Raw genomic sequence first — 15,365 nt, 5'->3', positions numbered from 1 at the left:
AAATGTGCAAAGTTTGATCTCTAATGAAATCAAAACAGCTGAATTATGAGATCATTTCCTGCTCCACTTCTGACTGACGGTAGCCATTGCGACGGACAGCTGAACTTGTCCTCTTCTGACCCGTCCAGTCTCAGAACCCAACCTGAAGGTGCGGTCCCGACTGAAGCAGAAGGTGGCTGAGAGGCGCAGCTCCCCCCTTCTGCGTAGAAAGGACGGCACTGTCATCAGCACCTTCAAGAAAAGGGCCATCGAGATTTCAGGTGAGGCCACGAGCATAGATGCGCTGTGACCTGAACAGCACCGAGGCTCATTTCCTGTGTCTGTGTGGTCCAGTCTCCTCCATGTGCAGCAGCGCTCCGGGTTCAGGTCCCAGCAGTCCCAACAGCTCCAACACGGCCATATCAAACGGCAGCACGGGGTCGGTCCCCAACATCCAGACTGAGGTATCGTCAACATGAATGTGGTCCGGGTCGTACTGACCTGGGAGGTAAAGGTTAAGGGTGTGGGTCCTGCAGGATCTGTTCTTACTGCAAGGACAGGTTCTGTAGAAGTAAGTCAAAAATTCTTAAAATGTTCTTTAAATTAAGCAAAAAGAAAAAAAAAAAAAATCACCCAAGGGGGTAAGAAAAATGATCGTACAGAGAACTCAAATGTTAAGAAAAACAAATTCTCGTCCCTTAGACTTGTTTTTGTCAAACTTTCCTAAAACAAGGCTCTTTTTGCTTTCTTAAGATTCAGTTTTTGCAGTGTGGATCCAGTTCTGACGTGTTATCCGTGTGTGTCTGCAGCTCCGGTCGCTTCATCAGATGCTGGGTGCCGACGGGACGCTGAGCCTGTACACGTCTCCCTCTCTGCCCAACATCTCCCTGGGTCTGCCCGCCAACACGCACATCCCGGTGGGTGAACACAGCCCGCGCCGTTTCCTGCATGCGGCGGGACGACTATGTCATCCTTACTTACTGACAACGGTTAAACAAACGTCCATCCACTCATTTCTCCTGAATTCACAACCTGAACTTCACATTTCCTTTCTTCTTCGGGAGTTACGGACTTCAAAAATAAAAGCAGGAATCGTTCTTAAGTTTGAATCATAACATTGCTGGAAATAAACCACAAACATGTCACCTAAATGGTGCTTACAATGACGAACGGCAAACTCTGTGACCTGAAACCACTTTTTGAAGGTCTCCCATCTTTATGAAACTTCAGAACACACTGCTAAATGAGTGGAGCGAGGTGCAGGAAGAATCACATTTACATCAACTGACTCCGGTTAATGTGGCAACACGAGGCTGGTGGAAGATCTGCGATGGTTCCTCCTGAGAAACCTGGGGTCCATCTCTGAAGATTTGGTCAGGGCTTGTCTGTCAAACTCCTGAATCCATTTGATTTTGATCCACAAGTTTATTTGATATGCATAACAATTATGTGTTCGGTTTTTGGTTGATTTTCTATAAGGATTCTTAAACTGTGCAAAGATGAGACTTTTATGCTTGAGATTAGATTCTTAGAAAGGCTTATAAATATCCCAGACCTTCGATGGGGGTTGTGGCTCCTGGTGAGCTTCGGCATGACAAATAACTGTGTTACTCTGCTGTCCTCCAGCCTACACAGAAGCTGTCTGCCCAGCAGGAGGCCGAGCGCCAAGCCATCCAATCTCTGCGAGGGGGCGGAGCTTTGACAGGGAAGTTTCTGTCGACGTCCTCCCTGCCTGCAGGTGAGCTGTACTCTGCTTAAGGAGCAGCCTGCCTTCCTGAAATAGAGACGCTCATTCAACTTCCTTTTTCAGGCGGTGGCCATGAGGTTGAGGCTCCTCCTCCCACCTCTCACTCCACCCACTCTTCGCTTCTGCAACACGTGTTGCTGTTGGAGCAGGCCAGACAACAAAGCGCAATGCTCGGTAGGACTCACACGCACAATCGCACACAAAATTTCATAGATGGTGCAAAAACACACAGTCATCTGCACGAACATTTACATGCAAAAAAACACAAAGCATGTCGGCAAACATGCACATGCAAGAAGATGGACAAAGACGCACACATCCATTTGCCATCTCACAAACATACAAGTGTGCATGCAATCTTACACGAGCAAGAAAGTGCAAAAAAACCTGCAAAAACACACGTGTACAAATGCAACGTGAGAATAAAAGTTCACTGGCACAAACATGTACACATATGCATGCCACAAATGCACACTACACAACTCCCACATGTTATAAAACATACAACTATGATGATGCACAATCATATGTTGAAAGAGAGAGAACATGCTAGTAGACGCAACAACACAACCAGAATATTTCTTGAAAATTTCTTTAAAAATTTAGGAATTGCAGTCATATAAAACCATGAAACAAACACACACAACACAACACACAAAACAACACAAAACGGAACTGAAAGAGCAGAGAGATTCACCATGAACGGCAGAAAAACGGTTCGGAACTGCATTAATAGCATGCCTTGATTGAAGAGAATGCAGACATATGAAAGGTAAACGCACATTAACACACAGAAAAAAGCGTTTTTAAATGTAGACCAGTGGTCCCTAACCCCAGGGCCGCATACTGGTACCGTTCTGCGGGAGAGTTGGAAGCAGGCCGCAGAGAAAAAAATAATGCAACCTATATATATACTATATATATTTTTTTTGCCACATTCTTTTTTATTAAATTTTCAATGTAAGAAAAAAAAAACAGATTTTAATTCCACTCGATTCAGGCTTTACAAAAATGGCAACTTTTATCAACGGTATTTAGGTAATGTTTTCTCTTCTTAAAAGTCTTATTTTAACCCCCCACCCCAAGAACAAGAGTGCCTCTCCTTAGACAAATCGATGAATATAAACTTATATACCATCCTTATTTCTAACCTAATTCTGAAGGAAGTTTTATTTTGAAAATCGAGGGAATCTTCTCCACCACACCCGCTTCATTGGTAAGGTAGAGGGCTGGCAAGCAGGAATCCAGGGTTTGATTGCTGGAAGGTGAATAAACAACAGTCTTGGGGGCAATTACCAAATCAATGGCGAGCAATTAACATCACCCAGTGGGGGTGATGACCCTCAATGCTACTGCCTCCAGAGCGCCATCAGCTGCAGCTCACCGCTCCCCCAGGGGATGGGTCAAATGCGGAGAAGGATTTCCCATTGTGGGATAAATAAAGTATCAATTATTATTATTATTATTATTTTCCAGTTGTCAGTGTTTACAGGCAAGGGTCAGCAACTACAACAAATAAGAAAAACAAACACAATTATTGGGATGTTTTCTTTTTTTTCCAAAATCCAAAATGTCTTGACACGTCAAGTCGCTCGTGTTGAAACTCCATCCGCTTCCTTCTCAAAACATTCAAGCCAGCAAAGTTAACAAAATACAAACACTTTTGGAAAGTTTCTTTCCTCTGAGGAAACAGAAGAAGAGCCTTTGACGTAAAAAGAAAGATGCGTTTAACTGCCAAAAATCAGGGGTCTTTACTTCAAATATGGATTCATTGCAGGGGTGGGCAAACTACGACCCGGGGGCCACATGTTACCCGCTAAACATTTTGATCCGGCCCTGCCAGACTAGAATAAATTGTAATTGTTGTCTGATATTCTGCGTATTTCAGGGAGTAGTGCACCCCATAGATGGTGCTCTACAGAAACACCATACTAATTTTAGGTGCAGAAAAGGATTTTGCATTTTCGCGATCATTCCAACTGCGCTTGAACGCAGCATTTCTTTGAATTTTCCCTGGTTTTGAAACCGACACTTCAAAAGGTTTTGCTTTAGTATGTTTCCTCCAAATTCCATGTTATTTCTTCCTCATAAACTGGATTCCCAAATCCCTCCATGCTCCTGGTCCAGCCCATTCTGTCAAATTTTAGAACCTTTTGTGACCGACAAGTCAAGAAGTTAGCTCTGATTTCCTGACAGTTCTTCTGACCATAATGTTAACCGGCTGCCTAATTTTACAAGGATGCTGCATAAAGTTTATCAAAAGGTGGATTCCCGTTTATGATAGTATTTAGAAAATACCAGTTTTAGTGAGTGTTTTCTGTTGAACCCTTATAGTCACATGAAGATGAAGTTGGCGTCCCTTTTTTTTTTTTTTGTAGCTTCCACTTTGACAGTTATGGGTTAAGGGGAAAATCTGAATCACATTTTAATTGTTGCTAAATGAAATCCAGTCCACCGATAAAGTTTAAAGCAGCTGCAGAGTATGAAGATAAACTTTACCCTGAAAAAATGAAGGGAAACTGAACTGGACGCTAAAAAAAAAAAGCCTCAGACAGGCCGGTTTGTGAAAACATTGCCTGACGTTAAAGCGGTGTGTGGCCTGAAAAAAGGTTGAAGACCACCTTTAAAGCAGCTTAAATGTTTCTTTTGTGTGGATCAGAGTCCCAGAGTTCGGAAGAGTTCACGAAAAAACGCCATCTTTTCAAATGCGCACGCCTCACTGGAAGTCTGCTGTGACCCTCCTTTCATTCAGTGCCCGTGTACAATCAATCGCCGCTGGTCACTGCTGAGAGGGGCGTGGCCTCTGGTCTCCGTTCCGTCAATAAGCTGCCTCGCCACCGGCCGCTGGCTCGCACACAGAGTGCTCCTTTGCCCCAATCCCCCCAGGCCCTGCAGCAGCTGGTGGTCCAGCAGCAGCACCAGCACTTCCTGGAGAAACATTACAAGGTACGCACACAGACACACACAGTCAAAGTACACACAGATGGACTTGTGCACGCACACATAAGAGCACACAGACACATGAGCTTAACATGACTGCGGCTTTCTTCAGATGCTGTCAAAAGGGGCAGACCTCCCCCGGCCCCCGCCCACTCACCCAGAGGAGACGGAGGAGGAGCTGACAGAGAGCAGTGACATGCAGGAGGACGAAGGGGAGGCGAGCGTGAGCAGGTGAGGCGGTCCTCCGCGCCCTTAGCCCCTCCTGCTGGAGCTCCCCTCACAAATCTGTGCTCGGGTTTCTGTTCAGCCTCCAGAGGGAGGGGTCCCATGACCGCAAACACGCCTCCGAACAGCTCTTTGTGCACGTGAAGGGGGAGGAGGAGCACTCAAGTGGCCAGGTCAGAGATGAGAGCACAGAGAGTGAGCTGGAAGAAGAGGAGGAGGACGATGAGGTCGTCCCGCTGAGAGAAGGCGAGGATGAGGAGAGAGGGAGCTTCATCCAGGTTTGTGCCAACGTCATGTTCACAGAGCGCCTTCAACGTTTGTTTGCCGAACTTTAAACCGGAGCTCCTGCAGAGGAGTCATGGTGGTTAGGCATGGGTAACATCCACAGTATAGGTCAGGGGGCTGTGGAGTGACAAGTCAGATGCTGCAGTGAACCCCGGCAGCACAGAGGATGAAGGTCTGAACCCCCAGCACAGCAGATTCGGTGCCATAAAACCTAATCCCGGCCCGTCATCACTTCAGTTTTCTCTGGCGGTCGACCCATGATCATAAGATTGCAGGTTCGAATTCCGCCTTGCACGCCCATGTGTCGAAGGGTCCTTGGGCAAGACACTGAACCCCACCTTGCCTCTGGTGGGAGGTTGGCGCCAGTGTTCGGCAGCGGAGCCGCCGCCAGTGTGTGAATGTGTGTGTGAATGTGTGTGTGCATGGGTGAATGGGACTGTGACTGTAAAGCGCTTTGGGCCTTTGTAAGAAGGTAGAAAGCGCTATATAAGTATACGCCATTTACCATATCGTGCAGCCCTAATACATAAATAATTATAACTTTGTTTTTATCCTTTAAACATTTGTATCTGGAGGTCATTTAGAAAAAGGCTAAAAGGCTATGATTGATTAAACCTTTAACCTAAAGGGTAAAAGCAACAAAAAACGAGGACTTTTGATTATTTTAGTAAGAGGTGGAGGTTTGCCAGTCACTTTCATTGTGCATGAAGGAGCTCCATATTCTATGGAAAAGAAAACAATCAAAGTGACCAAAAGAAGGGCCTGAAATTTCCTGAGGGGGCTGAACAATAGAGCGGTTGAAAGGCTCACACACACGCAAACGTAGTGCTGACGCCACAGTGACATCACCGGCTGATGACTCAGCCGCTGGACTCCGGTCTGCGTGTCGGAGCTTTCGAGTGTGCACCCACACACGGTGAGTCAGCCGGCGCACAGCAGGAGCACAGCAACACTCTATTAATAGCACCTTCACAGAGTGTGTGTGTGTCTTTGTGCAAATCCAGCGCGCACACACACACACACACACCCCCACACACAAACACTCAAGGCTGGTAATGATGTGATCATTTTTTATCATTAAGATGCAATGTCCCAAAAGCCGAAAAGTCACACAGTGCATGTGAGAGTGTCAATGTGTGTGCTTGTTTGTGTGCCTGCGTGTGTCAGTTAGCTGAAAGGTCACAGAATGCATGTGCGCTCACATTTGTAAGACCGTGCGTCTGGCCCGGATGGTTCTGGTGCTGATGCGGGTCCGTCTGTTTCTGTCTCTGGCAGCCCCTGCAGCCGCTGGGCGTCTTCCAGTCCTCGTTGGCCCACAAATATCTGGGACGGTCCAAGTCGTCTCCCACAGCGTCCATCAATCCTGTCAAGCACCTCTTCACAACTGGTCAGTTCAGCGCGTGATGGCTGCCGTGCTCGTTACCTAGCAACAGATCCTCTAGGACCCTCCTCCTTTTACGCTCCCTTCGCACATCCACGTTTAAGTTGATAAAAGCCTCGCGCTGAACCAGTGCTGCACATCGGTGACGGGTGGAGGTGTAGCTTTTTATGCTGCGTTCACAACAGACACGATTCGCGCACCAAATCCACATCTGCTGTCTCTCTGTCGACACGCGTGTCCAAAAATGTTTTGATGTTCCTGGTGTGTGGGAGGAGCTACAGGAGCTAGCAGTTTTCATTGCTGCATAGAAGCATTGTCTGTATAGCTCATACAGACGATTCATGGAAGACTCTGATGATGTTGAGAGATCAGGTTGGTGGATTTTGAAAAGCTCTACGAAAGCATCGGTAGTCCCGTCTCCATGTTCGGGTTCATGACATCATTGAGAGACTCTCCCGGTACGGCGAGCTTCACCATCTCCCCCATGTTGGTTTTGGACTCCCGCTGCTGATCGCATCGTTAAACGTCGCGTCACAGACTAAAGCCGCCTTCCTGTGTGGTTGATGGGACGTAAACGCAGCCATCCCAAACCCCGGAAACGTCACGACGGCCAAAACGCGCTGCAGCCACACCGCTGCGCCTGACGCTCGAAACGTACCGCAGGACCTCTGATCGCGCCTGTGCGTTGACTTAACCTTGAAACTGGCGAATGGCGTTCAGTGGGAATGCAGCATTACTCTGTCGTCCTGAGGTTGTTAGTGTGGGGGCCTCACTCCCAGCCAAAGATAAAGGTGTACCCCGCAAACGCTCAAAAACAGTTTTAAACTATTTTTCTGGTCTAAGGTTGAATACAAAAGGAAAAGTATACGGAGACAGGATGATGGAGAACTTGAGTAGAACAATACATCTGATAGCTATATACGATGCAGATCAGGAGATGCTCCGCCCCTGGAATTTTTCCTCTATAGACAGCTGCATGTTAGGGGGCGTGGCCAGAGACTGCAGCACTCCGTCTGTTGGAGGGAACCTGACTTCCTGCCTCTTCCCTCCCCAGGTCTGGTCTACGACAGTCTGATGTTGAAGCACCAGTGTGTGTGTGGAAATGCCCACATCCATCCGGAGCATGCAGGCCGGGTCCAGAGCATCTGGTCCAGACTGCAGGAGACGGGCCTACTGGGCCGCTGTGAGGTAGATACACACACACACACACACACACACAGATGTACACTGTTGGAAAAACCTCCTACACATCCTCCCCGTGTGTCTGTGAGCAGAGGATACGTGGACGGAAGGCATCTCTGGATGAGATCCAGTCTGTTCATTCGGAGTTTCACACGCTGCTGTACGGAACCAGCCCACTCAATCGGCACAAACTGGACCACAAGAAGCTTCTGGGTGAGTCTGTGTGTGACGGCGCCGCAGAGCCGTGGTCAAACAGTGACCACACTTGGCCCAGGAGTGACCCCTGAGGGGCTTGGAGCACGATCACCCGAAAACAATCAATCCACCCACAGAGCCACTTCCACTTTTACCTTTTCAAAATAAAATGCATATCTACAGCATACACATTTCAGTTCCACAAAGCCTGTTTAGACTAGCAAGACTCTTTAAGAGGTCCTTTTTTTTTTTTTTTTTACGGGATGTTTAGAATATTATAAAGCTCTAGTTTATGCATTTGTAGGTGCAGGCTTTGGCAGGTGAGCCTCAAACTTTACGTTGTCCTGCTCAATGCTGTTGATTAGAATGTAGTAAACGATGACGATGTGCTCCTTTATGCTTAGACTTTGCTTTGTCGTACCACGGGGAAAGTCAGAGATTCTTCGGGGTCTTTTGTCCAATCTTTGACTGTTTGAGCAACTTTGACTCCTATTCCAGAGCAATTTGAGTCTCTAAGAGCTGCATTTCTGGTTTGCTACAATAACAAGAAGAATTTGCAAGCATCTTATCAACTTAACTAAGATCTGTTTTACAGTTTTTTGAGCCAGTGATACTGACTTTTTATATTTTCAACTATTAATTCATATTTTGTTTTGTTTTTAAATCCAAAGTTTGCATCTTTTCTTACATGTCTACTTATATCCTTCAAGTCACCTTAATTGTTCTTTTTTTGTTTAATTTTTTTTAATTAAAAATTGGCAAGTGTTACATAATTTGGATAACTAGGGATTGAAACTGAATAAAAGTCTAATTGTTGTCTTAAAAAGACAATTAATACCAATTCAAAAACCAATTGAAATTAGTCATCCGTGTGGATCTTAATCTGAAACTGTGGATCAGCGGTTCTTCTGTCCCAGCAGGACTCTGGCAGGTCCTCTGTGACCTTCGGTTCTGTGAACGTGACCCTGAAACCCGCCTCTGCTTTGTCCTCAGGTCCCATCAGTCAGAAGATGTACGCCGTCCTTCCCTGTGGAGGCATCGGGGTGAGGCTGCTGGTCGGTCTGACGTCTTCGCGTTTTTAAAACCTCATCTTAACTGCCCCCCCCCCCTCCCCCCCTGAATCCAGGTGGACAGTGACACCGTGTGGAATGAGATGCACTCCTCAGCAGCGGTCCGCATGGCTGTGGGCTCCGTCATCGAGCTTGCCTTCAAAGTGGCAGCAGGAGAGCTGAAGGTAAGCCCCCCCCCCCCCCCCCCCCCCCCCCCGACTATGCACCTGCCCCCCCTCCCCCAGTGGAGCTAGGCCTCACTCTCCCTCTCTGTTTTTGCTCAGAATGGTTTTGCAGTTGTACGTCCGCCGGGCCACCACGCTGAGGAGTCCACAGCCATGTCCGTCCCTTTTTGGTTTGAGCAGAGCAACGTTGTGGGCCTTTGGTTCTGTCCCGGGTCTGATTCTGTCCCGCATGCTTTCGTCTGACAGGGGGTTCTGCTTCTTCAACTCCGTGGCCATTGCTGCTAAACTGCTGCAGCAGAAGCTGGGCGTGGGGAAGATCCTGATCGTGGACTGGGTGAGCAGCTGTGAAACATTTCTTCTCTCAGATGGTGTGACCCAAGGAAGCTCCAGCTGTGCCCCCTTAAAGTTCTGGTACCGGATCTTTGTTCCTGATTCTGCTGACATTACCCAATCATTTCCTGTCTTCCAAAGGATTTTGACCTGGAGACGTTCAAATCCAGAGACAATGAAGCCCCACCTTCAGTGTTTTCTGATTGAAGAGTTATGGCAGCGGAAAGAATGTCAGCACTGTAGCTAAGGCTTTGGTGTTAAAGGGTTAGGGAATATAGAAAGCTAAAGGCCTTAGTTCTAAGGGAATCTTGCAATATTTTCAAAATAAAAGGCCACATTCAGGCCTCACAACTGGCTCCTTTTATTCTGACACAACCCTAAACACTCAGGTCACCCTGCCTGGTCTGAGCTTCCACTGAGTGAGTGGAGCCACACAAGCCCCGCCTCTCCTTTACACTCTGACTGATCGTGTGACCCGTAGGACATTCACCATGGAAACGGCACCCAGCAGGCCTTTTACACGGATCCCAGCGTGCTCTACATCTCGCTGCATCGCTATGACGATGGAAACTTCTTCCCCGGCAGCGGAGCCCCTGAGGAGGTGCGCACGCTACGGACACAACAGATGACAGATACACAACACAAGGACGACACACAATCCAGACTGACTGCAGACTAAATGCTGAAATTAGAAAGGAAATGAAACAAGCACACAACAGAGCTAATAAACCAATTCTAATGAATGATTCATCACTTAGCCAAAGTGAAGTCGTTTGTTTTTGTCCTTTCCTATTACACAAGTGAACAGAATCATTATTTTAAACATGTACTGCAGTTTCACCTGCTAATTCAATATTTTTATTTTCATTTCTTTCATTCCTTTATGAGTCACCATCCCAACTTTTCCTGTCAGGGAATTTTTTCCAGGAGCATCCCTGTGGCTCATTGTTTCCTCTCTGCAGGTGGGGTCCGGAGCAGGTGTGGGCTTTAACGTGAACATAGCGTGGACCGGAGGCGTGGAGCCCCCCATGGGGGATGTGGAGTACCTCGTTGCTTTCAGGTAAACCGCATCAGCTCCTGCCCATTGATAGAAGTGGATGGATCAGAATGAGGAAGACGAATGCCTCCGGCGAGCTGTTGTCAGACTGTTTGCTAGAGCTGATGTTCACACAAACAGTAACATGCTACATGTGCAAACAAAATACGTCTATAAATATGCATTTATAGATGTATTTTGTGCTTTTGCTATTAGTTAAAAAAGATTTCTAGCTCTTAAAAGATGTCTTCTGTCTTCAGAAACACTGTGGTTCACACCCAGACCTTCAAACCTCCTGAACTCTTGATGCTGATTTGGCATCTTAACCAATCAGCTCCTTTCTCAGTTCTAGCCAATCAGATTGCAGTTATTGCTTGGGCCTTCCTTTTTTTTAAATCAATTTTAGTCATTGCCTGTACCTTTTAGTCTGTCACTCAAACATGCTAAATATTTAAATGCCCACATTTCATAATGAATCCTTCCCGACTAACATGAAGTCATGTGAAACGTTTTGTACTTTCATGCTCACCATCAGACCAACTATGCCTGCAGAGATATTCAACAAGGTTTGCAGAGCACTTTTGAAAATCAGGCCAAATCAGCTGAATCCACTCAGCTTCGTCTGTTTCTTCTGAAGGTCTGCCTTTATTCACACTAAAAGGATAAAAAGTAGAAACTCTGTTTTACCCAAAGGTAAAAAAAAAAATGATTTGAGGTAAAGCTTAGGTTATAGGGGTCCCTTTAACAGGTTCTGCTGTTTAACAACCCGGTTAAAAGCCAACTTTGAATAAAAAAAATGCGTTTTTGGTGTTTTAAATATGAAGGAGGACAGTTATAAGGTATATTAGGCTGATAATTGCGTAAATTAGTATTTCTTTATTCAAGTGTTGGAGCAGACACAAAAATGCAGTTTGACAAAGCTTGTATTTATGTAGAAGCTACAATCAGTAAGTCACGGTCTCCCTGCTCCGCTCCATTCGGATCTTTCACCTGCAGACTTATAGATCCACGTACGTCTTTGTTTTCCTGGTCTGAGCTGGAATCTGGATCCAAACTGAATGACTGGAGAGCTTTTTGTGGCAGCAGTAATGTTACGTTGGAGTTGTGAGGGTCTGTAAGCTAGCAAAAGAGCATGATGGATGATGGGAAGGGGGGTGGGCTTACTCCGCATCAAAGGCCCCTCCCACAACTCCGGTGAGTTCATAATGAACTCCTGCCGCTCTGCTGAAACCAAAAAACAGCATAATTATAATGAAAACACTTTGTAAATCGATCAAAAGGTGATCAGAGTGGGGCATTAAAGCTAAAGGTGGGCTGGGTGGGGGCGGGGGGTGTTGTCTTGTGATATCACTGATTCTGGAACCAGCTGCCTGCTATATTTGACTGGTCTTGGTTGCAGTTTTTGAGTCTGTCTCATTCTGGCTCTGCAGGAGTGTGGTGATGCCCATCGCTCAGCGGTTCAGTCCTGATGTGGTTCTGGTGTCTGCGGGCTTTGATGCAGTGGAGGGCCATCAGTCTCCTCTGGGGGGCTACAACGTCTCTGCCAAATGTGAGTGTGGAGCCTCTGCGGCGCCTCGGCGTCCGCTTTGGAGCGTCTTCCTGACTTTGTCCGGTGGTCACAGGTTTCGGACAGCTCACCCAGCTGCTGATGGGTCTGGCGGGTGGGCGGGTGGTCATGGCTCTGGAGGGGGGCCACGACCTGACTGCCATCTGTGACGCGTCGGAGGCCTGCGTGTCTGCACTGCTGGGAGACCTGGTAAGAACTCCTGCAGCGTGCAGGTCTCCTTTAACCGTCAGTCCGTCTCTGATCATCAGGGACAAAAGATGAAACCATGACACGCTCTTCCTGTCTGTTCCAGTGTGACTCCACCTTTCAGTGGCCGCTGGACAATCCCTGTCCTAAAGCTTGTGCCTCCTTGGAGCGGGTCATCGAGATCCAGAGTAAATGGCATGCACTAACATTCCTGATACTTGTTGTGGTGCTGCCCTCTGGCTCACCGTCCTCCTGTCTCTCTGTCTGTCAGGTAAACACTGGTCCTGTCTTCAGCCTTTGTCCCAGACCAGCGGGCGCTCGCAGCCTGACGGAGGTCAGGGGACGCAGTCGGAGAAGGACGAGGCGGAAACGGTCAGTGCCATGGCGTCGCTGAGCGTGGACGTGGAGCAGCCTGTTTCTGTTCCTGAGAGCACGGACAGCAGCAGGTGAGCACAGGCCAATGCTAGTGCTGGAACTATCCGTCCCACCTTGTGAGATTTTCCTACCTGTTGAGCAAAATGATGGCTAACTAAATGTCCTGCCTTCAGTATATGAACATTTTGATGTTGGGTAGGAAAGATTCACCATGGGAGTAAGACAGATTCACTTCATGCATAAGAAGCGGAGTAAACTAGTAAAGTAAAACTCTTTTAGTGGCAGAATGTAGAACAGTACCCTACAAATGCATACTGTTTATCCCTGTTTTCACAAGCCATAAAGCGGGATAAAGGTCCTGGAAAAACTCAAAACAAGTGTGTGTGTGTGTGCACAGGTCCACAGAGGAGCCCATGGAGGAGGAGCCTATCTTGTAGGAGGAGACTGACATTTAGGGAGGAGCCTGCCTTGCAGAAGGAGCTCCAACCAGAAGAACATCAGTCGTCTTTTCCTCCTTGGAGCAACTCTATCCACTCTTGTTCCTCTTCCTCCACCTCACGTGCGTGCACGTGCACACACAGTGGAGTTGTTGTTGTTGTGGGGGACTCTGATTGGCTGAGGCTAAGTTGGGTTCTGAGAGGAGTTTGGACTTGTTCCGCTTTGACTCCTCCTCCCAGTAAAGTGCAGACGACTTGCTAGCATCTCCATGGAAACGGAGGGGTGCCCCCATGGTACTCATGTTTGCTTCACCACCAGATGCTCATTTGCTCCCTCCAACCGTTCCTATTCCATTTCAGCCCACTGAGGGGGGACGCGTGAGCTCTGAACGTCCAGCAGGAGGCTGACGCCTGGTCGCCTTGAGTCTGGCAGAAGCTGCGGTAGGAGGTCATGTGGGGGAGCAGGTGCCTTTCTTCTGTCCAATAGGAAGCCACAAAAGGCAGTAGGATATGTGGAGACACCGCTGCAGCCGGACAGATGGATTCTGACTGAACTTTTCTGCCAACCCCCCACCTCCACCCCCTCCCTGCCTCAGGGTTGGGTCAGGCTGATTTGGGCCGCCACCCGCACCTTTCTTCTGGCTGACAGCGGCAGAACTTTTTATCTCGTGACGTGTTTGTTATCTCACAAGCATCATCAATTTTCTACACCTGTACATACGTGAGTGCACTCGTACTGGAACTTTTGAACAGATTCGGCGAGGCCGGCCTGCGTCCGTTGGCAGGTTCCTCTGGCGTGACGGGAACCACGCTGCCCCCATCAGGCAGAGAGCGGCAGCTGCAGCTCAGTACCTGTGGACCGGGAATGCTGACCTGCAGACGTTGGCTTTGTTTTTGCTTAAAAAAAAAAGCATCAATGTGCCAAATCATGATACTCCCTCCGTTTTGCTCGAATGGTGCACAGGAAGTGTTTTAGCCATCTTGGCCTCTACTTCAAGCCCACAAACTCTGGCTTTCGCCCTGTATTGTTCTTCAACACTGATTGTTTTGGCGAGGGCTGAGACCCCCGCAACCACAGAGAAACATTTACTTCAGTTTACTTAAGAGAACGGAAAATCCTTTAAAAAAGATCAAACTTAAGGTCAGATTATTAAGTGATGCTACTTTACATAAACTGAAATATTTTGGGTTTTTTTTGGCGGGGGCTTATTGCTCCAGTGCCTTCTACAGTCATCCCATGTATGAAGTTCCTTAAGGAGAGCCGTGGACCACGCCTCCCCCCACGCCACAGTTCTGCCGTTACACCACTGAGCCGATCCGGTTGCTCCATGGGACGCCCACAGAACTGAATCACACAGTCCCAGACCGTCAGTCACAAACACTACAGCACCATGACAAGCTGCCTCTGGTCGGCACCCCCACCCACCTCCATCAACATTGCTGACGTCATGCATTTACGCTAGTCCACCTTTAGCAGAACCGGGTTAGGGTTAGGGTTCTTATCATTCCAAACTCAAACCAAGTTTTGTTTTGTTATTGCTAGGAGGCCTGGAAACCTTTAGGTTGTGGTATAGGCAGCCTATAGCTCCATCTGGTGGCCACTACAGACAGCTGCGCTTTGAAAAATAATTGAGGGACAAGTTGTAATACATAAATTAAAAAAAGACGTACACTTTTTTTCATTAAAATACATAAAAAATGAGGAAAAAAGAAGAAAAAAGCATTTTGGTGTTGAAATACAAAACCTGTAAAGGCTAAAAAAGAATTAATGTGAAGAAAACAAATCTATTTATTAACCTTTTAGTTTTAAAATGTGTATGTCTTTTAATTTATGGCTTTGTTAAGTTTCTCTACGTACTTGTTACTGTGTGTTTCTGGCCGTTGTGGTCATGAGACATCCCAGCGTGCTTCTGTATGAGTTGATTTTTCAGTACCTGAAAATTCAGCCTCAAAGGGGGGGAGCTTGTCGCAGGAAGGTGGTCCAAAGCGCTGCACATGTCATTCTGTGGGCGCCATCGCCATCTCGTTTCATCACGACGATGGAGAAAAGGCTGGGTTTGGTTTCTGTTTGGAAGGGAAAACTCTCAGATAACAGATGCGTTTATGGTGTTTCTCTGCAGCCAATCTGTGGCCTGGAGTCTACCAATGCTGATAAAAAAAAAACCAAGCACACACATGTAAATGCCATAGATCAGCAGGCCAGCGAGGCTCATGGGAAACCAAAGAGCGATGGTTGACGGGGAAGCAGCAGCTGTGGTTTGGTGCC

General features: G+C 47.4%; 1 protein-coding gene across 6 annotated transcripts in view; it reads left to right on the top strand.

Annotated features, from left to right (window-relative positions):
- hdac5 (histone deacetylase 5) overlaps nucleotides 1-14,239 on the top strand; it is a 38,282-nt gene extending 24,043 nt beyond the window's left edge. For all 6 annotated transcript variants that reach the window (XM_023957816.2, XM_078951102.1, XM_078951104.1 and 3 more), the window contains 22 exons: nucleotides 129-260; nucleotides 334-443; nucleotides 789-896; nucleotides 1,606-1,717; nucleotides 1,790-1,900; nucleotides 4,479-4,672; nucleotides 4,779-4,897; nucleotides 4,974-5,169; nucleotides 6,452-6,563; nucleotides 7,612-7,745; nucleotides 7,832-7,952; nucleotides 8,928-8,977; nucleotides 9,061-9,168; nucleotides 9,268-9,323; nucleotides 9,415-9,502; nucleotides 9,980-10,099; nucleotides 10,461-10,558; nucleotides 11,965-12,083; nucleotides 12,157-12,290; nucleotides 12,394-12,475; nucleotides 12,559-12,733; nucleotides 13,060-14,239. In XM_023957816.2, coding sequence (XP_023813584.1) covers nucleotides 129-260; nucleotides 334-443; nucleotides 789-896; nucleotides 1,606-1,717; nucleotides 1,790-1,900; nucleotides 4,479-4,672; nucleotides 4,779-4,897; nucleotides 4,974-5,169; nucleotides 6,452-6,563; nucleotides 7,612-7,745; nucleotides 7,832-7,952; nucleotides 8,928-8,977; nucleotides 9,061-9,168; nucleotides 9,268-9,323; nucleotides 9,415-9,502; nucleotides 9,980-10,099; nucleotides 10,461-10,558; nucleotides 11,965-12,083; nucleotides 12,157-12,290; nucleotides 12,394-12,475; nucleotides 12,559-12,733; nucleotides 13,060-13,099 — 2,519 coding nt within the window. In that variant the 3' untranslated portion in view covers nucleotides 13,100-14,239. The remainder of the gene's footprint in view (nucleotides 1-128; nucleotides 261-333; nucleotides 444-788; nucleotides 897-1,605; nucleotides 1,718-1,789; nucleotides 1,901-4,478; nucleotides 4,673-4,778; nucleotides 4,898-4,973; nucleotides 5,170-6,451; nucleotides 6,564-7,611; nucleotides 7,746-7,831; nucleotides 7,953-8,927; nucleotides 8,978-9,060; nucleotides 9,169-9,267; nucleotides 9,324-9,414; nucleotides 9,503-9,979; nucleotides 10,100-10,460; nucleotides 10,559-11,964; nucleotides 12,084-12,156; nucleotides 12,291-12,393; nucleotides 12,476-12,558; nucleotides 12,734-13,059) is intronic.
- The last annotated feature ends 1,126 nt before the right edge of the window (nucleotides 14,240-15,365 follow it).

Source organism: Oryzias latipes, chromosome 8 (assembly GCF_053564925.1).
Source record: "Oryzias latipes strain Hd-rR chromosome 8, Olatipes_Hd-rR_3.1".
Taxonomy (NCBI): domain Eukaryota; kingdom Metazoa; phylum Chordata; class Actinopteri; order Beloniformes; family Adrianichthyidae; genus Oryzias; species Oryzias latipes.
The sequence above is the reverse complement of the archived record's forward strand: the minus strand, read 5'-3'. Positions and strand labels throughout refer to the sequence as shown.